This window comes from Typha latifolia, chromosome 14 (assembly GCF_019914945.1).
Source record: "Typha latifolia isolate L0001 chromosome 14, TyphaL0001v2, whole genome shotgun sequence".
NCBI lineage: Eukaryota > Viridiplantae > Streptophyta > Magnoliopsida > Poales > Typhaceae > Typha > Typha latifolia.
The window spans coordinates 1,847,032-1,870,749 of NC_133099.1; the positions used below are offsets into that span (position 1 = coordinate 1,847,032).

At 36.5% G+C, this 23,718-nt stretch overlaps 2 protein-coding genes across 8 annotated transcripts; both read left to right on the forward strand.

The window, feature by feature from the left end:
* The first annotated feature begins 6,010 nt into the window (after positions 1-6,010).
* On the forward strand, positions 6,011-17,947 carry LOC140800968 (protein ACCUMULATION AND REPLICATION OF CHLOROPLASTS 3, chloroplastic). Of its 6 annotated transcripts, XR_012111337.1 has the most exons (17): positions 6,011-6,374; positions 6,753-6,811; positions 7,666-7,730; positions 8,579-8,713; positions 9,428-9,476; positions 10,695-10,807; positions 10,892-10,963; positions 11,091-11,201; positions 11,821-12,002; positions 13,126-13,392; positions 13,496-13,587; positions 13,682-14,052; positions 15,503-15,607; positions 15,746-15,883; positions 16,493-16,659; positions 17,230-17,349; positions 17,446-17,947. XR_012111337.1 is itself a non-coding variant. In XM_073155919.1 (16 exons), the coding sequence occupies exons 1-16, from the start codon at positions 6,088-6,090 to the stop codon at positions 17,297-17,299; spliced, it is 2,283 nt and encodes a 760-aa protein (XP_073012020.1). In that variant the 5' UTR covers positions 6,011-6,087; the 3' UTR covers positions 17,300-17,947. The 6 variants fall into 6 exon arrangements, 3 of the variants coding, with proteins under 3 accessions (XP_073012020.1, XP_073012021.1, XP_073012022.1); XM_073155919.1 differs by having other exon boundaries at positions 17,230-17,947; XR_012111338.1 differs by lacking the exons at positions 17,230-17,349; positions 17,446-17,947 and having other exon boundaries at positions 15,503-15,641; positions 16,493-16,633.
* A 429-nt stretch (positions 17,948-18,376) lies between these two features.
* Positions 18,377-23,088, forward strand: LOC140800969 (sucrose synthase 7-like). 2 transcript variants are annotated; one of them, XR_012111340.1, is made up of 18 exons: positions 18,377-18,873; positions 18,977-19,109; positions 19,190-19,344; positions 19,437-19,629; positions 19,715-19,833; positions 19,919-20,135; positions 20,205-20,300; positions 20,385-20,558; positions 20,662-20,778; positions 20,878-21,044; positions 21,125-21,349; positions 21,428-21,749; positions 21,847-22,091; positions 22,166-22,304; positions 22,390-22,481; positions 22,577-22,600; positions 22,685-22,848; positions 22,930-23,088. XR_012111340.1 is itself a non-coding variant. In XM_073155922.1 (17 exons), the coding sequence occupies exons 1-17, from the start codon at positions 18,770-18,772 to the stop codon at positions 22,695-22,697; spliced, it is 2,535 nt and encodes an 844-aa protein (XP_073012023.1). In that variant the 5' UTR covers positions 18,377-18,769; the 3' UTR covers positions 22,698-23,088. The 2 variants fall into 2 exon arrangements, 1 of the variants encoding a protein (XP_073012023.1); XM_073155922.1 differs by having other exon boundaries at positions 22,685-23,088.
* Positions 23,089-23,718: the final 630 nt, after the last annotated feature.

Consider the following 23,718-nt stretch of genomic DNA (forward strand, 5'->3'; position numbering starts at 1 on the left):
ATATAAGGGGAGGGGGGATAAGGAGGGTGGTGGTGGTGGTGGTGGTGTTGGAGTCACACGCAGGCAAGTGTGTCGCTATGTGGCGATAGAGGGCCCCACCGAGCTTAGCCCTTACCATCTCCCCCCACCTCCTTTCCTGTTTCGTGTCTCCCTCCTCTGACTTGAGGACAAAATCCAGCCCCTCATCATCTTCCCTCTCTCTCTCCCCTCTCTTTTAAACTTAACTTGAGTAACTAATAAAATGAGGGGGGCGGGGGAGATAGCTAGTGAAGATACATGAGCACATTCCACCTCTTACTAATGTTCATACTATTTTCTGGCCTCCTTGAATGGAAATAATTAAATTGGATGACATCAAGATAAGTAATTCTTTATCTCCAATTTGAGGAAAAGCATTGGTACTACAAAATGAATAGGATAGATTCGATATATTCCTCTTTTGCAATAAGCGTGTGCTAGTTAGAGAGTTTATTATGCACGAATTAATCACAATATTAGTGCTATGACTCGGCAAAGACGGTAAAATTTATACCCGAGTTCATTCTTTTTAATGATAGAAGTACCCCCGGCTTCTACTAAAATTGAGCCAATTGTAATCTTTTTCTTAAAATAAATAATCTAATTATCGAACATATATATATATAACTAATTTCTTTATTTAATCTATAATCAGTCCATGAACTCAATCTATCATAATAGAAATATAGATTTGCTTTGGTCTTGAAAAGACAACGAAGGTGATCAATAAATTTGTGACGGAAATGGTCAAATTGTAAATTTTAGTTGGAGTATTCGGTAAAAAAGAAGAAGAAAGAGTAATCAATCGGCAGACCACCCGCATGAAACGATTTAAAAATGGGAAGCTAACTCACACGCTGGATCAGTCAACCACGCAAACCACGCCTCTACGCCACGTGCCAGCCGCACGTGCCCTCGAATATGTGCATGGTTTCCACTGGAAGTCAATTCCAGCATTTACGTTACGACTCCATGAAGCCACCTCACTATCCACACGATAACAAACCCCATGTCACTTGTAAATCACTCTGAGTGAAATTTATGACGTTCTAATTAAATCATAACTGAGTTCAAGTTTGGAGTTTAGCTTGGACTAACCGGTTTGAATTCAAGCCTAGCATAAGTTGGTGGTATGATTGAGTCTTATCGAGTCTGAGTCTGATCGAATATACTTGTTTCGGATAAGAGCCAAGCTCGACGCTGACTCTTATCGAAACAGACATTATTATTTCACCTACTCTATTCCTATGTTTCTTATTTATAGGAGAATTAAGTATACACCTAACGCTTGTTTTCTTCCATACTTACATGCAAGAGGAAATTTATTTCTCAAGTAACATAATATGCCTCTTGTTGCAGTTCAATAAGTACCAATGATTCATTCTAAGTAATAATGCTCCATTATTGGGCCCCATTAATTTGTTAGTTGGCTGCTCTTTGAGGCAAACATTTTATAACTCCTTCCTCTCGTACTCTCAAGATTCAATAATGTACTATTATTATTATTATTATTATTATTTTGATAAAAAAAAGAATGAACTGTTACAATGTGTTGACCTCGGTCAACCGTGACCATGACCTCATTGTAGAATTCTAACACCAAGTTGTTTAGCGCCATTCATTATCGGACCAAGAAATTTGCATACTACACTCTATTTTTTTTAACAAAATTATATTTTTATATTTTATATTTTTACTATTATAAAATGAGTCTTATAATTAATTTAACGAATCTATGCATAAAACACTTTAGATTAGATTTAAACTAATACTGTAAAAATATTTTATTAAGTAGAAATGACTAAAATATCCTTAGTATGACTTAGTTAAAGATATTTTTGTAATTATTTTAGTATAGTTAAATTAATACAAATGCTTGGTTAAGTTTAAGTAATAGATCTAACAGCAGAGTATTTTCTGTATATAAGATTTATGAATAGTAAATATATATGATGTAAATTATAATTTTTTTAAAATATATAATATTATATGCATATTTTCCTAATAACAAAGACAAAAATTGTACGTTGTTATTAATAAGTATCTTATAATTTAATGTTTTGAGGTAGATCTTAGGATCAAAATAAATTTCATATGGAGACGTGTGAAGGTTAGGTGGATGTGGACGTCAAGGCTTATAATCAAAAGGTAGGAAATTTCTTTTTAGGCGTTGATTTGTGATGACCTAACTAATCTTGCTTGCGTTGTAGAGTGGGGTCTATCTATCATCTATGTACGCAATACGAGCCACCGAAACCTTGGGCTATTTCCTTATCCAATTTTAATAGTTAATGCTGATACTATGAAGTACTGTTTTTAGTTTTCTTCTATCTCATTATATCTATTGTTCCATGGACCACCCTCCTCTCCTCTCCTCTCCTCTCCTAGGGCAGCCGGCACAATAGCAAGGTCATCAAGGCGGCGGCCGAGGTCTAAGAAAAATTTAGATCTATGAGTTTATCTAGGGAAGGTCCGTCAGTTAATGATTCTAATTATTCATATTAAAAAACTAGGATGAGAACCTTCTTTAAATCTAATGATGAACGGATTTAATTATCAATTATTTAACAAAATTATAGTTTACACCCTACATTTTTACTATTTGTAAATCAAGCCCTATAATTTAGTGTATATGCACAGAAAATATATTATGTTAGATTTAAACTAACACATCTATTAAGTAGAGATATTTTATCTCTAAAATAAATAAAATATATTTATTTCTAAAATAACTACAATGACCTTAGTATGACTTAATTAAGAGTATTTTCACAATTTATTAGTCTAGTTAATTAACCCAGATATTTTATTAAGTTTAACGAACATATTTAACACCAAGATGTTTTATACAAATATTCGCCAAATTATGAAGCTCGATTATAAATAGTAAAAATATACGATGTAAACTATAATTTTATTAAAAGACAAGATGTTATATGCAATTTTTTCTTATGTATGTCCATAGTCTAGATTCATAAATTGAAACTTAGGAAGGGCCTAGTTTCCACAAATAGATAACTCATTTTCATATATATAATAAATTTTTGCATATTTGGAATTTTTGCGTATTGAGCCGACATTGCACCTAGGAGAACCTTGTCATGTAATTATGTCCATTGGTGACGTGCTTTATTGTGTAAATGAGATGATATTAAATGTTACATAAAAGAGAGTTTGGCATTTTAGTATGTATATAAATTGCGGAGAGTGAAGCTAGATAGAAAAATTACAAAAAGAAATATATTAGTTTGATCATCCCTTAAGGGCCCAAGGGAATAGATTGACATGCTCAAATTTTTATTTTTATTTTTTATTTTTTGCATCTGTTTCTCTCTCTCTCTCTCTCTCTCTCCCCTTATGTCGACATTATGGAGATATAGCTAGTTAATATTCATCCTCTTAAATCATTGTTGTCAAGTATTTGCATAAGCTTCATCTTTACATCTCAACATCAAAAATCTTATAGTATGAAGTATTCTTTTGTTCTCAAGAGAAAATGGCATGTCTCACCTTATTTTTATATTTTATATTTTAACATTTTTGCTTCTTTTTTTTATTTTTTATTTGAGATAGCTCAAAAAATGTAGATGACTTAATAAGCGGAGATCTTATAGTTTTAAACTGGTTAGTTAGAATTCAAATTTAGAACCTCTTTTTTGATAATATGTTATGCAACGATTTATCACATCACATCACATCGATGTTTTGGTTGAAATTTGAGTGTCTAAAGTTTTCAAAGATTTAAATTGTATCGTGACTGTATTAGATGTGAGAGATACTATATGATTTTAAGAGAGACACTCACTTATAATTAATGTTGGACTGCTGCAGCGATGAAATGTTCTCTGCTAAATAAATAAGCTTTGCAGTCTTCTTTGCCTCGTGGAAAATTCTAGTAGGAGTTATTGAGAGGAACCAATGGGAGCAAACTTTTAAACCTACTTGTTATCCTTCCTATGTCGATATGAGCATGGAGGGACAAACTATAGAGTCTAGATAAAAGTTGTTTTGAGCCCTTCACTTGCAAGTCCTTTCTTAAAGCCATCATATATTCTTTTATAACTATATAAGGGGCGGACTCTTCGTCACATAGAAAATCTTATTTTAGACTACTTTAAAACTAGAAATACGAAGAAAACCTCTACAATTTTTACAACTTATTTTGTTTTGAATTCCGCGTGAATATACAACCAACAAACTGCTCTAAAAACTTAAAATAATTAGAGAAGTGTTGTACTTATCCTTTTTATTCAACCATTAGCATTAACTTTTAACGGGCAAAAGCAGTTCACTACTCAAATGGCAAAGACAAGAAAACCCAACAAGGCATTTGTCCTCTAAAAACAAGAACCAAGTAAATTCTCAATGTCAATGATGATGCCATGGCATCCAAAGGATGGTGACAGAGCACCTTTCTTTTTTTCCTCCCCCCCCCCCCTCTCCTCACATGCTCCTCCCCAACCCCAACTCCAAGTAAAGCTTTTGGGCCAGGGGAGGGGTTTTGGAAAATGATGCCACACCTTTTCCTTGCCTTTGCATCCCTGTCTGTGTCTATGATGCACCCATCCATGATGTTCTACTGATCACTGAGCTCAGGAGCTGCAGTACAAAGGTAAAGAAAACAAAGTACGGCATGGATAGATCTTATGCTGCTTCTCCCATTCAATGATGCTCTCTTGATTGTTCTCATCCCAGTCTTCCTATCATATATGCCATGAATTATTATTGCTACTTATTTATCAAATCATCTCACTTCAGCCGTAACTCATAACACCTTTTTAAGTCTTTGCTAAATCAAGACGGTTAAAATTTAAACTTAAAAATTATTACTATTTTGCATACTGTTTTTATTAGATCGGGTAGTCATTTCTTAAGTCCCCACTATGAAATCGAACTCTGATTCTCTGTCGCCCGTCACTATCGTAGTAGGCTCTGGTAGGACAGAAATAGCGGTGTGACCCGTCGAGTTATGGTACGCTAAGGAATCATTTGATACGATTTCTTTCAAACTTACCTATCTATCTAATATGGTGACTCATGAAAAGCAGTTAGAGGTGGCAGATTTAGATTAAAAGGGGAGTAATTAAGTTTAATCAAAATTAACGTAAAGATGGGAAATTTTTGACTGTGATATCATCTAAGATTAGACTTGTGAGCACATTTATTGTAAACTTTCATTCGAAAGTCTTAGGCGAGACGACCGTTACTATTTCCTCGTGAGAGAGAGAGAGAGAGAGAGAGAGAGAGAGAGAGATATGGAGCGGATATGAGAATTTTGCCTAATGAGGTATCATCAAAAGGTAGAAGACAACTCCATTTGAGCACCTCACTCAAGTGTGTATTTGAATAAGAATATTTTTCGAATTTAGTCACATATGTGAATAATATTCTCGTACTCGCCTAAGTTTGCCATTACCATTAATGGAGAGAACCCTTTTGGGCCCTATTTGGGCCGAATATTTAGCCCAGTGGCCGTAGTAATTTCGGATCTACCTTAAGCCGCTCCGGCCCATATGTGATCTTTTGGCCTTTTTTCTTTTTAATTCGGCCATTTTGGATGGATTTTTTTTTTAAAAATTTAATTTGAAAACAGGGTTCGAATTAAAAAATAGTTTAAAAATTGGGTAAAACGTAATAAACATATAACGTGGTGGTGAAATGCAAATATTTTATTTTTCTTAGAAAATTTATCAGAACATCCTATAATTTTCTTTTATTATCATTCACGTACTGTCATAAAATTCTTTAACAAAAGAGTAATTTTTAAATCAGGCGCTATATTTTTACTTCTTTTTTTTTTTTTTCTAATTAACACCCATGTAAGATGATGATATTGTAACTATATCCGCTCATTTTTCACTATATACTTCAAGAAAATACAGATTGAATTGATATATATTAGAGGGTGAATACTAATAAATGACAAATGTAGGGGTGTTTTTTGATAAATCTCCCTTTACTCTTTTTACGTCCCGTCTCATTTTCCGAAATTAGAGATAAACCGATGCCTTTCTCTTCCACGCTCCACCAATACCCCTAAAACCCCCGTCTCCATCCTCCTCTCTCGCCATGGCGCTTGCCGTTCGAAGCGGCTCGCTGTCGAACTCTCACGCTTCCTTCAGCTCGTTCCCTTCCCCTGCGAGGCTCCAGGGAGGTAGGCGTTTCTTGGCTTTCCGTGGCGGGAAGCGTCGTATTCTTGTTCGCGCCTCGTCGTGGTCTTCGGATGCGAACGGCCACGCGGTCTCTCGTCGTGACTCGGATCCCGTGGAGGTGATCGGGATCGGGAGCCGGAAGGACGCCGTCATCGATTTCTGCTTGAGTTCGCATTCCGTCTCCGCTTCTCGCCTCAGATTCTGGTAACAAGGACCGAATGCAATTTCTCTATGTTTTCTCAACTCAAATCTGGGATGGAAATTCTAATTCAAAAACCGGATAGGGGAGGCCGCGAGATTATAATTATTAGATTGCCGTTATCGCATTGTGAGGTTTATAGATTAGTTCAATTGCCTTTTAAATTTTCTATTATTTTTTATCTAAGAACTGCTTACATCATTGAAATGGTACGGTTCGATTTGAGAACTGTTTACAAAATTTTAGACAACATTTATCATTGTCAGAAATTGCAATTTCCATTTGATCCTGTTCATTTTGCTCGCTCTACGGTGTGGAGATTCTCTGTTTTTCTTTTAATTTCGTTAGCTTGCTCCTTTCTTTTCTTATCACGAACTTTGCAGGACTATACATATGGTAGATTCTTCCAAAGTGCAATTACTCCAAAGGTGCAACGGAACAGGTTCTAACTCATCCTTAGTTGCACTATTTCTAGTTTTTTTATTTTTATTTTTATTTTTAAAGATGATCTTTTCTTGGGAAAGGTCATTATGGAGACCTTATATCATATAGAACTATATATCACTGAAAAGTGAAAAGGATTATATTTCCATATGTTGCAATATTGATATAAGCTATTGTCTCTTGGAGAGCATATAATTTGAATGACATATCAAAATTGCACCAAAATTTGTCTCAAAGTCTTGAGCAGCACAGTTTTGTTACTGGTACCAATTTTGAATAAGAATTTCTCAGAAATTTTAATTTCACGAGTAATCTTTAGTTTGAAAACCTTGTCTACTCCTAAACACAAGAAAACAGATGCATGGCAAATGTGTATTTTGTAAGTTATAATTATAGATGCCTTGGTCCTAGTCAATTACCCAACATCCAAATAGATTCATGTTGTTTCCTATAATAGATGGAATCTATTATTTACTCAACGCTCTTACGGTTATCTAAAATAATTTCATGCTTTCACTGTTTATCTAGAACTGGTCTTTTTGACCTTGTCCAAGGAACCTTCCTGCTGCAACGCACACCAATTAATTTCCTACAAAAAGACAATATATTCTTTAATGAACGTTCTTATGGTTATCTGAAATGATTTCTTGCTTTCACTCTTTATCTAGAAGAAGACTAGAACTAGTCTTTTGAAATCCTCATCATGGTTTTTGTTCAAGTAACTTCCTGCTGCAATATGCTCCATTTATTTTTCATTCAGAGGATGATGTCCTTCTGTGTTTTTTAATTTTATTCAAAAAAGTTGGAAAAATAAAATGACTGCTTTTTTGTCTTGACATTCTTTATTTTCAGATGTGGTTCTCAGAGACGTGGAATTTCCCTTGACTCTTCATCCATGTCCTCCAGCACTTATTCTTGTTTGTACACACCTCATCTTCTCTAACTTGTTAACTTCTTTTATGCTTTCATAGTGTTCAGTTATTTAAAGTTATTGCTTGTGGTTGTTGGACACTGATAAGGACATTTAGGTGAAAAAAAAAGTTTGGTCTACTATCATTTTCAAATATAATTTATGCATCTCTTATGACTTGCATAGTGAGAAGCCCAATATTAGACGAAGAGAATCTGCATGCTATCACATCCAATGAATCAATGCTTCTTTGGCAGAAATTGCACACAGTGGCCTATTATGAGTTATGCATGATTTTAAGAAAGTATTTTCAGTTTTTGCATTGGGGGTGGGGTGAAGGGACAATTATATAGGTAACTAGCATAAACATTTAAAGTTCGGGAACATCCTCCAGGTAACAAGACTAGAAGTGCTTCAACTGGTTCAGAAAAGAAGTTCATCTTGAAGGTTGGAAATTTGTTGAGGACCTTCAGGTGCTAATGGCAAAGATTTTTAGTACAGAGTCTATAGGCTACTGAAACTTATAACAAAAATCATGCTAGTGTTCACTATCAATTATTGCCAAACATAAACTTCACTGCCAGTATGGCAGGCTCCCAGAATGTAGGATCATATAAGGGCATGCTGTATACAGCCTTAGCCCTGTCGTTGGAGAGGCCTTTTCCATGCTTGAAGCTGTAACCATGAAGCATTACCATGATTCTTACAACACCCTACTTGTGCTGAAGAGAATATTTCCATGTTCTCGACTTTCTCATTGATTCATGATTCATCCAGTGCAGAATGAAATTGGTTACATTATTTACGGGGACTAAAATTGCAAATCTTATATGTTACATGAATTTATTGTTATAGGTGGCAAGCGCTGGACATGGCTTAGATCATATTACAGCTTTGGAGCTTCTTAGAGCTGTTAAATCGTCAGGTGGATTGGCTGTTTCTATTTTTCTGAAGCCCTTCAGTTTTGAGGGACAAAGACGGCAACAAGAGGTAGCACTGTTCAATTGTATATCTACTGTACCATCTTTTGAGATTTTCTGTCTGCTTAGCAATGAGAAAAATCAAAGAATTAAGTTAGCTTCTCCAAATGCGGGTTAAAAAATAGAGACAGAGGCAATGACTTAAATTTTTTTATAAAGTGCAAATTTTATTCAATACAATCCAGTATACACAGTAAGGAAGGATTAAGAATTGCAAGCATAATATATTGTCGGACACATATTACACTCAAGATGAATTAAGTTGGTCCAAGAGATGGTTGGAGCATATGATTTATGTTTCTTATATCTTTACCAAGATCTTTTGACTTTAAATATACGTTTTGGGCTTCTGTGCCATATGTGCCTTGAGAATAATAATCTTATAGAATTCATTAATTCATTAGCTATGGCGAATGTTGAAACAAGAACTTTGTTTTGTTTTTGAGAAGTATTTATCTTTATTACTGTGCTTTAGAACTTATGATGATGCCTAGAAAATTCATACCTTGTGCAGTTAGATCAGATTAATACAGATGAACAATAGCAGTTGAGAAACTGAGTGTCATATTGATAAATGTGTTGGTAGAATTGTAATTTAACAACTTGTCGCACTCATGTAACATTGGAAACATTATCTTGCAGTAAGAATTATTATGCTTCTGGTCTATCTTAGTTAATTGGTTCTTTGCAAAATTATTACATTGGCTTCTGGCTTTCTATGTAGGCAGATGATTTACTTAACAAACTTCATCAGTGCTCACACTTGCACATCGGTAATTCTTCTTCTTAGACTATTGATAATACTAGGTATTTTTTGGATAGCAATAGATTATGGAATGACTTAGTTTTTTTATTCTATATGGAATGATATGAATCAATGAAAATCCCTATATGTTTTTAAGTGAAAGCTCATGGGTTTATGTCTGAATTACCTTTTTTTTATTTAGATAAAAGCACATCAATCTAATTGAACTTTGTGTGAAAGTGAAACCAACGATGGCCGTGCCATAGGCACGGCCCGTGCCGATCGCCGGTTGGCACGGCACGTGCCGTAAGAAAAGGAGAGAAAAATGTACCACCTTGGCTGTCGCTGGCCTTCGCCGGCGCCGCTCCTGGTTGCCGTCGTCGTCGCCACTCACCCGAGCTCGCGTCAGGTTTATCGGTTAAAAACTTAAGTTGCAAATTCGGATCCGAATTCGCAACTTAAGTTTTTAACCGATAAATCTCTCTCTCTCTCTCTCTCTCTCTCTCTCTCTCTCTCTCTCTCTCTCTCTCTCTCTCTCTCTTTTCCCCTCCCTCAGCTAGGGCACTCGACGCGAGATCGGGCGAGCGCCGAGAGCGGTGACGGCGACGGCGACAACGAGCTCGACGACAAGGTCGTGGCAAAGCTATTAGGAGGGGTGCTGTACGGCACCCCTCGTGCCACGTGCCTGTACGCCGCCGGCACGGCAAGTGCTGATCGGCACGCCCCGTGCCGGTCAGCACGGCCATCCTTGAGTGAAACAACACAAGCACTTATTGGAACTTGTCAAGCTCATAATATTTAATTTGTGAACAAGTTTGGTAGTCCACCTAATATTTGTATTGAAGTCATGCACGTCTAATTTACTTCCTCGTAGATTGGGTTGCAGCATGTCACAAATATGTCTTCGAGATACTTAAGTTTACTTTTGGATATATTAAAACCACTGTGAAATAAGATAGCATCTAGCCTGCTTTTGGTAGCCGATGGATGATTGTACTCAAGATAGAGGGGGAGAGAAAGCATGTGGTTCATATTATTGTTTTTTATGGAGGATCTGTGGATGACAGTTTATGATTCCTGTTGGCTAATAGTAGATCTACCTTCTGGTTTACATAGTATGAGGTTTCCTTCAAAATATCTTTGAATATACCTCATAGCTTTAAGAACTTACATTTGTTACTGTAGAAACAGCACTTATTTGACCATGTTACTGTGACCACCATAAAGTTTACTTTCTGTCTTACAGTGGTTGAAGCAGATTCTTTACTTGAAACGGAAGTTGGCACACTTGCTGAAGCTTTAGAAAGTTCAAACAATGCTGTTTTGTTGTCTATTAGCACAATCTCTATCATGATGTCTGTAAGTTTACATCCCTGTCACTGTGGTCATAATTTCAAATCTTGCGATATCTTATCCTAATATCACATATTGGTGAACTTGCAGAGGTCACATCTCATTTTTCGAAATTCAACAGATGGGCAAATCGAGGAAGTCAAACCAACTGTACTGATCGAGGTAAAAATTTGTCCTTGTCAATTACTTGCAAAACTGTGAGTTCCAGCCTCGTAGAAGAATGTAGCTTCTTTTTTTACCTTTTGATTTACCCCACTCCCAATTGTTGAAATTGCGACTTTACTTATAGCTTCTAGAAAGATATGGAGAAGCTAAAGTTGGATTTGGTGCTGGCTATAACGTCAAATCAGCAATTATGCAGGCTGTCTTTCATTGTCCGTTTCTTCGTGGTGGTATAAAGGTATTAACTAATTTTCTCATTTCAATGAAGCATTTCTATATGATATTTTCTTCTTGGACATTTTAAGTTTCCCTAAACATTGCTGTCTCTTTCAATACATTGCATTAATGATTAATTGTGATAGCTTCTGTATACTTGTGATCACTTTTAGTCCTTGCTCATATCTAAATAGTATTTTAGGTGCTAGTCAACGGGTTCCTTCCATATGCACTAGAATAAGCTAACAACCTGGCTACATTATAGGTGTTTTGTTCTTATGCCACTGTAACTTCTGATGTACACATTGAGAGCCTCATTTGATCTTATTGTGTATCTAAAAGGTTGCATAATATGCTTGTAACTCTTCCCCAATTCTTGCTTAGTGAATAGAGTGGTGTGATGCTGAAAATCAGCCATTTGCATGTCTCCACAAATACTATCTTACCTGCAGCGCTTTAGCAATGCTGTTATTTTAAGTTTCATATATCACTTTTGTCTAGTTATGTTATAGGATATTGTATTCCTTTCTCAAGGAGATATACTGTGATGTTTGTCCTCTCATAATTCTGTGTCAATCACCTTATACATTTTTTCATGCATATACTTGGCTTTGATTATTCTGAGGACTTGCGGTGTACAGGAGTTGAATAGTGTGGTTATCCTCACTCTGACAAGTGCTTGTATTTTGGACGAAAGTGATCTGTTCTCAATTATATATACCTTTCGCCGAATTACAGAATTCACCAAGGAAATTATATTCTCCCAAGTTTGTGAACCTGATCTTGAGCCGAATCTAATAGCAATAACGCTTCTGATTGTGGGGTAAGTATTTGAAATTTTGTATTGAAGTTTGACATTTTGGCTATAATTATCACAATTTAGTTCAAAATAACTCTCTCACTAGTTCATTCCAGCTTTTGATGAACCTTTCTTTTTCCATCTATTAACATGTGTGTGTCATAGAAAAATACAGAATAGCCACCTCCAATTTTGCTGACATGGACAATCATTAGATGCCAGTCTCTTAGAAGCAGTTATTATCTCATTTTTTAAACCATTAGACTAATAAACATGTCGATTGCAAACTTATGCTTTATACTGACAGGTGTGAAAGAATTATGAGTTGGTTAGGTTGTAGGGCCGATCGTGCTGCACTTTGTTGCTTCTATTGCTGGTGGGGCAGAAATAATATTTTCAAACCATAAAAAAATTGCAGTTAAACTAATGTGTGGCTGTTGCTGAAGTGCCTGCTACCTGACAAAGTGATCATGACAAACTGATCATAATTGTCCTATATTTTTCTTTAGAGGTTGAGATTTATGATAAAATTGTTATGCCTAGCAGGTTGTTTCTGTTAAAAATCTCATCTTATTCTCTGTCATGAATTAGGTGTGTTAATGTCATGCAGCAGTTAACTTTTTATTTCTTATTCTAAATAATGAAGATGTTGTGTTTTGCACGCCCATTATTTCATGAGATATCTAAAAACTGAATACTGCAAGGACAGAGATTTCTATGTGTTAATATAATGAGTTAAGGAAACAAATTTTGACATCACTAGGTTCTGCTTCAGACCTTCAAATACCCTAGAGCAAGTTCAAGAATAATGTTAGTCTTTAACAAAAGAAGAAAGATAACAGGAATGGCTTTGTAATGAGTTAAGGAAACAAATTTTAACATCACTAAGTTCTGCTTCAGGCCTTCAAATACCCTAGAGCAAGTTCAAGAATAACAAAAGAAGAAAAATAGAAGGAACATGCAAAGCCATTTTGATGAATTGGAAATTTTTACTGGTTATTATGGTCTCACTTTCAGTCTTTCTAGAAAGTTGAAATCTATTTTTAATTTCAAAAAGGTTTTGTATTCTATTCTTTTATGTGGATAAATTTCTCATTAATATATAAGTTCTCTTATGACGTTCTGATGTGAATTCTGCAACCATCAGCTGCGACCGAAATGTTGTTCCCCAAAAGAAGGGCTTCTTTTCGAGTTTAGCTCTGCATTTTCCCTTTCTTTGCTCCGTTTTGGGAAGAGATTTTCCAGTGCCAAATGACAGTAGGCCAGTTCATTCTCCTTGTGAGTCAGCTGAGGGTGTCTTAAGCTCAATAGACAAAGGAAGCTCAACAAACTTGTCGAGTTTGGAGTCCATTAACAGTTGCATTGGTGACCTCGGTGCATTTCCTGAAGAAAATGGAACTCAAAGATACAACAAGTATGGTGATATTTTCTTTTTCCTGTCCCCTTCATATGCTGTACTAAAGAATCGTATAACATGATGTCAGACAGGATCTTGTGATAATTTCCTTTTATTGTAGGGAATCAATGTCTGGAAAAAAAACAAGTGGAGTCGAATCTGAAGAAGCCAATTCTGAATCTTTCTCAGAAACCAATAAGCCAACGAAAGGAGGTTGACCAATTGGCAATTTGATTTTGAAATTTATGTTCTCCTCTTGTAAATTCAACTCTGACTTTGTATAGTATTCACTATTTGAAACCATCAGGTTTTCAGTGGGAACCCAATTTGTTGAACATTGGTCCTGGATTCCACATTGCACAGCTATGGGCCAAAGAACGTGCTACCCTAAATGGAAGCAACAAAATTGATGAACTTGAGATATTCACTCTTCCTGTTGGTGTAAAATCTTCTGAACTACGGGATGATCAATCTCCAAATTCAGAACCCACACAGTTTGAGAACCATAGTGGTGAATCCTTTGGCACCAAAAATGCCACTTATGCAGAATCATTCACTGAGGCAGGTTTAGAGAGAGTGCTAGGAATTTATAATTTTGCATTGACACTTATGAAGAGGAAACATGTGGACGAGTCTAAAAAACGAGGTGTACTTTCGTCCCGTGCAGCATCAATGCTGGTATGTATTTTCTGCCTTGTCTCTGTAGTCAATATAGTTGGGAAATTTTTTTAAGGACGATGGTCTCTTTAATGTGTTAATGTTGCTAATTGATACTTGTAAGAATCTCCAATTTTTTTTATTTTTTACCATGAACTTCAGTTTTGTCAAAGTGCATGGTGATATCTTGTCTGCCTCATGTTTCTTGTTATGAAAATAATAAAATCGACAATCTCTTTTGTTATTGCTCAATGTTTGTAGCACTTTGAGAGAAGTTGAAGAGAACATTTTCGTTGAGAAAAAACTGCCAGTTACACTCTGGCCACTCTGCACTTGTTTGTCTCCTGTATTTTTTGTGGACTAATACTACCCATGTACTTAAAATCCCTTTACATATCCACTTGCAGAAAATGGAGTTTGATGGTTTTGGGTTTGGTGAGTTGATTAAATGAGTTTAATATACACGTGCTACTTGCAATTCCACGTGCATATGTTCTGTGCAAAAGAGATGGGTGCCTATTGAAGTTACTGAAGTAGTGCAGAAACACAGTTTTGGCAACTAGTTTACCCAAAAATTTATGACAACAAGAACATAGATGTGCTGGCTTTCCTATATGGAAGAAAAGAATGAAAGTAATATTGAAGCTAACTTAGAGCAAGGGTAGTCTTGTTAAGACATCTCGATGTGGAAGAGGGATGTCGGAATTGTTGGAATTGCAAGGGATTCACCAATATGCCACTTTTGTTCTAGGTTTTACCAAAAGTATCCAACAATAATAGGCAAATCAGGTGGGTTCTGATGTCATCCAGATCATTTACTTTTTTCTCATCACTAGTTTGACTCTATCAGCAGGCTGTCTCATTGCTTGACAAGGTCTCTGACAGAATGGATTTTACTAAATTATGTTTCTTTTCTATAGCCCACCTATTAACTGGTTTCAATCTACAGGAATATTCTATGTTCCTGTCCCTCAGTGAGATCGCTCGAGGACAGGAGTTGTCAAATAGTATAAGAAAAGGGCGTTTTGAGTACATTGCTTTTAAAGCATTGTTATGTGGAAATCAGAACAGAAGTTGATACATAACCACAAGTGTATAAGTATTGGATGCCCTAAGCAGCTGGTAGTAGAACCAGAGATGCCTCAAGATTGTTGAAAACCTTCTCTAGTTATCCCAAAGATGTGAGAGATAAAATCTCACTTCTTCCACCTAGGGATAGGCCTTTTCTGGATATTGGGGCACATTAAATGGATTCAGAAGTGTTAAATCTTAAGAACAAAGATTTAACGTTAAGTTTGTACTTAGCCCTCTATATATTTATTCATATCTTTGATGAATAGCCTATGTTGCATACAAACAATGCTGTGTCAATCACTATTAAAAATAAAACATTTTCACAAATCTTTATCCCTTTTAATTAGTAGTTTATTATTTTTTGAAATAAACCCCACAAGTGATTATGTCAACGCAGGAAGCAGAAAGAGAATTAGAAAAAAGTTGGACTCCTCTAATGGAAATTCAATATAGGGGAGGGACTTATAGAGGGCGATGCCAAGGAGGTCTTCCTGAAGGAAAGGTACCACATTATACAATCTGGAGCTTTTTGCAAGGCAATATTTTGCTTTCCAGCTTTCATTTTGTTGACAATAGTTCATCTCTTGAATTAGTTGGATCTACAGACTTTTTGACATATCCAGTCATCCTTTTCGTCCAGGGTCGTCTGACCTTCATGGATGGAAGCTTTTATGATGGCTTGTGGCATTGTGGCAAGAGATCTGGTCTTGGTATGTTATGTTACTGCAATGGAGATGTATTCCATGGAGCATGGAGGGATGATCTTATGCATGGCAAGGTGTGAAATATTGGTATTTACATGGCTTACATCTTGCATTTCATTTGGCTTAAGTACTTCAAAGAATGGCAGTGCTCAAATTTACACACAGGATTCTCCCATGTTTATTTTTCTATAAAGTGATTTTACAATCCCTTAATACATAACTTTTTGCAGTTCAATATCTTGATTTGATGAACTCACAAAACTCTTACTGATGTCTGACTAGATGATTTGTGTGCCAACAAATTTTCTTCTAGCTGAAGTTTCTATAGAGGCTTATTTCCATTTTCCACTTAGTTCTTCCATTGTTTGTTCTGATGCCTAAGATCTAACATCAGAGTGTCCTTGCTTCTCCAGCTTTCTAATCCTTATCTGTAAATTATTGGACAAAATCACTATCAGTGTCCAATGTATTTGTAACCATTTGAAATGACTTACTTGCTGGCCTTGTTTTTCGTTGGTTGGATTCAGAAGATTGTTATGAAAAACTGCATCCCATGTGATTTTTTCTTAACCATATTCCTTCTTGCTTTTGTTATTATCAATGTGGTTGTGAAGCGTTCTGTTTCAAGATTGTCCTAGCATTCTAGTGAACATTTCAGTATAACTATTGATTATGTTGTGTAGGGCTGGTTCTATTTTCGTGATGGTGACCGATGGTTTGCAAATTTTTGGAAGGGGAAGGCTAACGGAGAGGGAAGATTTTATTCAAACAACGGTAGTATCTTTTTTGGCCATTTCAAAAATGGTTGGCGTCATGGAGGAAGTCTATTGATAGATGCTAACGGATCAAGGTGACCCATACAAGCATGTCATAGCCCATTCTGTTATCTGTGATGACCATCAATAGAATGACATGAAAGTGCACGGATATTTGCCTTTCGCTAATTAGTAAATGCCATTACTTATGAATGTGGTATAACTTATTGTTTTTCTATTAGGATATGATCTTTATAGGGAGATAATGTATTGGCAGGGCAACTACAAGTTTAACAATTATGCCCATATTTTATCCCTGTTGGCTTCACCCCCGCAGATCTATATGGGGGCATTTTCATCATTCTGGAAAAAGTTGTTGATTGTTCTGTACACAGTGCTTTTCTTTTCTGCTATGTGAATATTACTACCGTTTTCTTATAGATGGAGACTAAGATGTAGAATTCTCCATGTGTGATTTTACTATGTAACGTGTATATTTTCCCTTGCTGTAGTTGTAATGGGTCAATGCAGCAAATTTTCACATCGATGCAGCAAATTTTCACCCATACATTTTGGGCATTTCAAAATCCTAAAGATATGCTGATATGATTCTTGTATTACACTATTTCATGGCTTTATATTAATACGATCCTGTGCCTCTGTAGGTGGACCGAGATTTGGGATGAAGGCGTGCTTATTAATCGAACTCTATTGGACAAAGAAGTCTCTGGCTGATTACCAGATATAGCTGAAGCAAATCTATTCAATTGTTGTCTGCAGACTAGGTGAATCTTCCATCGTCTATTGTATAAAACTGATTTATCTGGCATAAGCTCCTTCTGTGAATCTAACATGCTCCGGAGGTGCTCTTGTATCGATAGAAAAAAAAATGGGGCTTCAGATTCATACACAAGCTGAGTTGCTGAAGTCAAGTGGATTAGGTGAAATTGTTGATACTAATTCTGCAGAAATTTCTGTCAACAAGATCGAGCACTTTTGCAATGTAATAGCTGTTAACCTATTGGTATGTTTTGTGGCTATGTGCATTCGGTAACAATGCCAAATGTTCAGTTTGTATATAGAAAAGTTATCTTCTTGTTATATCCATGTACCAATTGAGGATTGACTTTATTTGTTGTTAGATTAGAAACACGACAGTGTATCTAATAATCAAGCAACATTCGACGAGAACAAGATTTGTCATAGATTCTTCCCACCAAAAATCTCCTCCCGTTCTCCTTTTTCTTTATGTAATTATAGATTTGTATTATCAGTTCGTCCGTCTCTCTGGATTACATTATGTAATATTGTGATTTGAGTTGTTTCCTTACTGTTAATAGGAAGAACATTTTTTATTTGAATTATCTACGTATCATTACAGCTTGTCTCCTCGTTCTGATGCATCTTTGCTTCTACTTGCGCTGCTAATTATGTTCTGTGTTTCCCGTTCTGTAGGATAAGAGTAGAATGCCTCTATTAATGGATTTTTTTTTTCTTTCATTTTTGCTCTGTACTGCCAGTCGTTCAGCACTTAGCAGATAAGTTATCTTCTAATCAAGAGATCAAGTCGATTGTTTTGAGCAACTCAGTTGCATTATTTTACATTTTGCTCTGGTGACAGTGTCATGTTCTTCCATTTTAGACCTTTTTTATTTTCGGTGTTCTGAGAGTGGGAACTTATCCCAGTTCTTTTTTGAAAAAGAATTCTCGGTGGTATAATATCTAGAGGCTTTTGTTTAGGTGACTAACAATATGTTTTTTGTTAAAGAAATTAATAACTTGATGTTTTTCTTGTTTTCCTTTCTTATAAAGGAAGCAGAAGTTCCAATCCCGATTGAGCAGAAAGGCTTTCTTCTTTTCTAGCACGTTGGTCAGATAAAGAACTGACAATCTTAGATTGCAAACTCAAAAAGGAAGCATCTAATTCGGAGTCAATGCCTTCTTACGTTCTATATATCTTTGGGATCACTTGGACAAGCAATGTGCTTTCTCTCTGATGTCAGCTTTCCTCTCTGTTTCAAAGCAAGCAAATCTCATATTCTATCTATCTTCCGAAGAAATTAAAGAAATCAAGGTGGAGCATCCAAACAGATGCTATGGAGACCATGTCCTATAAATTGATCGTACCTTCATTTTGTAAACTCAAAAGATTGAGTTCAGGAGTTGTTTAGAACTTAGATAAGATATAATATTGAAACTTTGGATATGGACACCTCTTCACTCAACCTCAAGAGATCAGACACCATGACAGAGAGCATGCCGGAAGCATTGAAAAAAAGCCAGTATCAGATGAAGAGGTGCTTCGCAAGGTATGATGTATCGAAATTAATGCAGTAATTCTCTTGAATGCCGTTAAAAGTTGTTCACAGTGATATCAAGACAAATTATGTTTTGTCTCAATTTGGAATTTAGGTATGTCTCTAAAGGTAAAAGGGTCATGAAAAGCCAACAACTGATGGAAGAGTTGGAGAATTCAATTGATGACAAGGTTGAGAAGGCCAAGCTAGTTGAAAGCATTCTGGGTCACTTCATTTGTTCAACACAGGTTATCTCTTCATCTGCCTTAGATTCTGGCTTATATTCTTTACAGCTTCTTTGTGTAAAATTGTTATGTTTGGATGGCAGGAAGCAGTAGTCCTTCCTCCATTAGTAGCATTTGCTGTCAGGTCTCATCCTGGAATATGGGAGTATGTCAAAGTCCACTCTCATAATCTGTCAGTAGAAGGGATTACGGCGTCGGAGTACTTAAAGTTCAAAGAAGTAATCTATGATGAGAAATGGTATACTTACTCATGATCAAAAAGAAAACTCTTATGGGTAAAGCCAAATGCTTTATCTATTGAAATCCTAAAGATATTTGTGAAAATTGTAGGGCAAAAGATGAAAACTCACTTGAAGTGGATTTTGGAGCTTTTGATTTATCGTCGCCTCACCTTGCAATTCCTTCGTCGATAGGGAATGGCATGCAATTCATATCCAGATTCTTATCATCCAAACTGAGCGAGAACTCTGAGAGCATGAAGCCATTGCTGGACTACTTGCTCGCCCTTAATCACGCCGGAGAAGTACAAACTTTGATATAATGAATCATATCATTTGCTGCATTACTGAAAAACTAACTAAAAAGTTGCTCTGTCGGTGACTCTTCAGAAACTATTGATCAATGACACAATCAACGCTGTTGACAAACTACAGACAGCATTGCTTCTGGCTGAGGTATTTGTAAGTGGACTGCCTAAAGGCACACCATTCGGAATGTTTGAACACAGGTGATTCTTCTATATATCCGTAGCAAAGTTATAAGTTGTACTGGAAATTCTCCTGGATATCTAATTATGTTACATTCTTCTGAAGATTTGAACAATGGGGTCTAGAGAAAGGATGGGGTGATACTGCGGAAAGAGTTAAGGAGACACTGCATTGTCTATCTGAAGTCCTGCAAGCACCTGATCCTTCAAACATGGAGAACTTCTTCAGTAGAGTTCCTACTATATTTACCATTGTGATCTTCTCTCCTCATGGGTACTTTGGACAAGCAGAGGTTCTTGGTCTGCCGGATACCGGCGGACAGGTATAGATAATAGAAATTTTGCTGGAATAACGACAATCTGATAATAAAATACTCATGCATATTTAACAGGTTGTTTACATACTAGACCAAGTTAGAGCCTTTGAGGAGGAATTGCTCCTCAGAATCAAACAGCAGGGATTGACTGTAAAGCCACAGATTCTTGTGGTAAAACTCACATGAGCATCTCTACTGAATCAACCAAAAGAAAACTATAAGTAGACATAACAAAACCATCTGAGGTGATTGCAGGTGACAAGGTTGATTCCAGACACCAGGGGGACTAAATGTGATCGAGAACTCGAGCCGATATTCAACACGAAGCACTCGCACATTCTTAGAGTGCCGTTCAGGACGGAAGACGGATTTCTGCGCCAATGGGTCTCTCGGTTTGATATCTATCCTTACCTTGAGAGATATGCTCAGGTGTGTGTGTGTGAGTTGATGCTATTTTGCCTTAAGAGAGCACCAAGTATAACTGCGTAGCTTTACTCTTATTGAGTAGATTAATAATTCTGTGGATTCTCAGGATGCTGCTGCCACGATTCTTGACCACTTAGAAGGGAAACCAGACTTGATCATTGGCAACTACACTGATGGAAACTTGGTTGCTTCTCTGGTGTCAGCAAAACTTGGAATTACGTTGGTAATGATGAATTACCATCTCTGCTGTAATTACTCTACCTACATTTTTGTCTCGGAACTGCTAGAAAATATTAACAGTCATCTGAACAATTTTATCAAGGGAACAATCGCACACGCTCTTGAAAAGACCAAGTATGAAGATTCTGATGTTAACTGGAAAGAATTAGAACCAAAGAATCACTTCTCATGCCAATTCACCGCTGATGTGATTGCAATGAACACTAGTGATTTCATAATTACAAGCACATACCAGGAAATTGCTGGAAGGTTAGTTAACTGTTTATACTTCAGTTTGAAATCCTCTCAACTTTTCTTTTAACAAAAATTTTCAACTTTTGGCCATGCAGCAAGGACAGGCCTGGTCAATATGAGAGCCACAATGCATTCACAATGCCAGGCCTCTGCCGCTACGTCTCCGGCATCAATGTCTTCGATCCAAAGTTCAACATAGCTTCTCCCGGTGCTGATCAATCGACCTACTTCCCGTTCACTCAGAAGCAGAAGCGCTCGACCTCATTTCATCCTGCCATAGAAGAGTTGTTATATAGCAAAGTTGAAAATGATGAACACATGCAAGTTCCTGAATTTCTACTCGATTGCATTTTGTTCACCTCTACTTGCAACTAACGTGTAAACTATAATTGCCACAGAGGATTTCTCGAAGACAAAGATAAACCGATCATCTTCTCTATGGCGAGGCTCGACACGATCAAAAACATTACTGGATTAGTCGAATGGTATGCGAAGAACAAGAGGCTTAGGGACCTTGTGAATCTTGTTGTGGTTGCCGGCTTCTTGGACCCTGCAAAATCTAAAGACAGAGAAGAGATAAGTGAGATCAAGAAGATGCATTCTCTGATTGAGAAGTATCAACTTAAAGGTCAGCTGCGGTGGATAGCGGCGCAGACTGACCGCATTCGGAACGGCGAGCTTTATCGCTGCATTGCCGATACAAAGGGAGCCTTTGTTCAGGTACCAATGATGATTACTTCTTCTATAATTTTCCTTCCGTTGCCTTCATGAGACTACTAGAAAGGAGCTGAAATACCGACGACATTACTTGTGGCAGCCTGCATTGTATGAAGCATTTGGACTAACAGTTATCGAGGCGATGAACTGCGGCCTGCCGACGTTTGCGACTAACCAAGGAGGGCCGGCAGAGATCATCATCGATGGAGTTTCCGGTTTCCATATCGATCCAACAAACGGCGTGGAGTCGAGCAACAAGATTGCAGATTTCTTTGAGAAATGCAGGGGGGATCCTAATTACTGGAACAAGATCTCCGGTTCTGGCCTACAACGCATCTATGAATGGTAAAACTAATATGATGCTGAAACTTATTTCCTCATAAGTGTTTCAGTACCTAAAGGGTGGACTACGATTGCAGCTATACATGGAAGATCTATGCAACTAAGGTGTTGAACATGGGATCAATCTACAGCTTTTGGCGGCAAGTTAACAAGGAGGAGAAGCAAGCTAAACTGCAGTATCTCCAACTCTTGTACAATCTTCAGTTCAGGAACCTGGTGTGTTGAAGCAAAATATAGAAAAAAAATATGGCAGCTTGCTTAATTCTCATTGCTGCCTTTGATGGGTTCAATCTTGATTCAGGCAAAGACTATGGCCGCAGCTAGCAATCAAACTCGATCATCAACCGACGATGGACCGGCCAGTGCTGTAGGTAAACCACAGAAGCCAAGAAGGCAAGTTAACTCACTCTAAAACTCTTAATAGGAATTTATCACAGAATTCCAGGTGGAGCAAGCGATTAATGATAATTGTTCTTTGGTTTCCGCAGACGCAGGCCATTGTTGTTGCAAAGGTAATGGCTTCAGTACTACTTCAAAGACAAATGTTTCAAGAAAGAATGCGTACTCACCTTCCAAACACATCTATATTGTTATAGGTTGACTGGTTAATCGCTCAATCTTTGATGCTTAAAGCCAAAGGTGCCAGTATAAAGTCACCAGGGATACATCTTGATACAGAGATGATCGATCGACAAAAGAAAAAGAAAAGGAGAAAATACTGAGTTGCATTCAAGTTGCTGCCTCTCTAATTTAGCTGATGGTATTCGTAGTTTGATATTTGCTGTTCATTGTTGTCGAGCTTTTCTCTGAATCATGCAATAAGAGAAATCGACTGCAACAGGTGGTGACAACCGCTTTGTGGATATGTGAAGAATAAAAGAGTAATGATACGCCTCTGTTTCTACTCTTTAGTTTATGTATCACAATAATTCTGTTGATAATTTCTTCTTTAAATGGAATGGCACCATCAAAGAGACGATGGATGCAGTGAAAGTATCAATAGTGGATAGCTTTCTGAACTAAATAATACCCCGCAAAATAGAAGTAGAGCGTTAACCCCTTTTATTCGAAGGTTATAAATTTAACAGTTTACCTCCATAGTTTACCCAAATATTAATTGACACAAGTTGGTACTGTCCATCACTCGTTAACAGGCACATAAAAAAGGTATTAATAATTACTCCATAAGGATAACTTAGCTATAAGATAATACCACTTAAACTTTTTGAATATTACTGTTAACTAATACATATATATAACTATATATACCTCCAAATCAAAAATAATTTAATTATTATTCAACTGCTACTTTTTCTCTATAATTTTCATTTAACACCCCAATATTATTTTCACTACCCAACGTCAACTAAATTATTAAAATATCCTATCCTCTCATACTATCTTATTTATCCTTTCACCATCTTCTTCGGCCACCACCTAGTCACCACATCTTTCTATCTCCTCTTATTCTTTCTTTTCAAAAAGAAAAAAAAAACATAAATAATTTAAGTATTTATAAATTATTTTATAATATTATAATAAAGTATTTCTTTGTACTATCCAAATTAACTAAGTGTTATATAAAAATTTATAGGAAAAAAATCGGATTGTAAAATCCTCAAAATAGGGT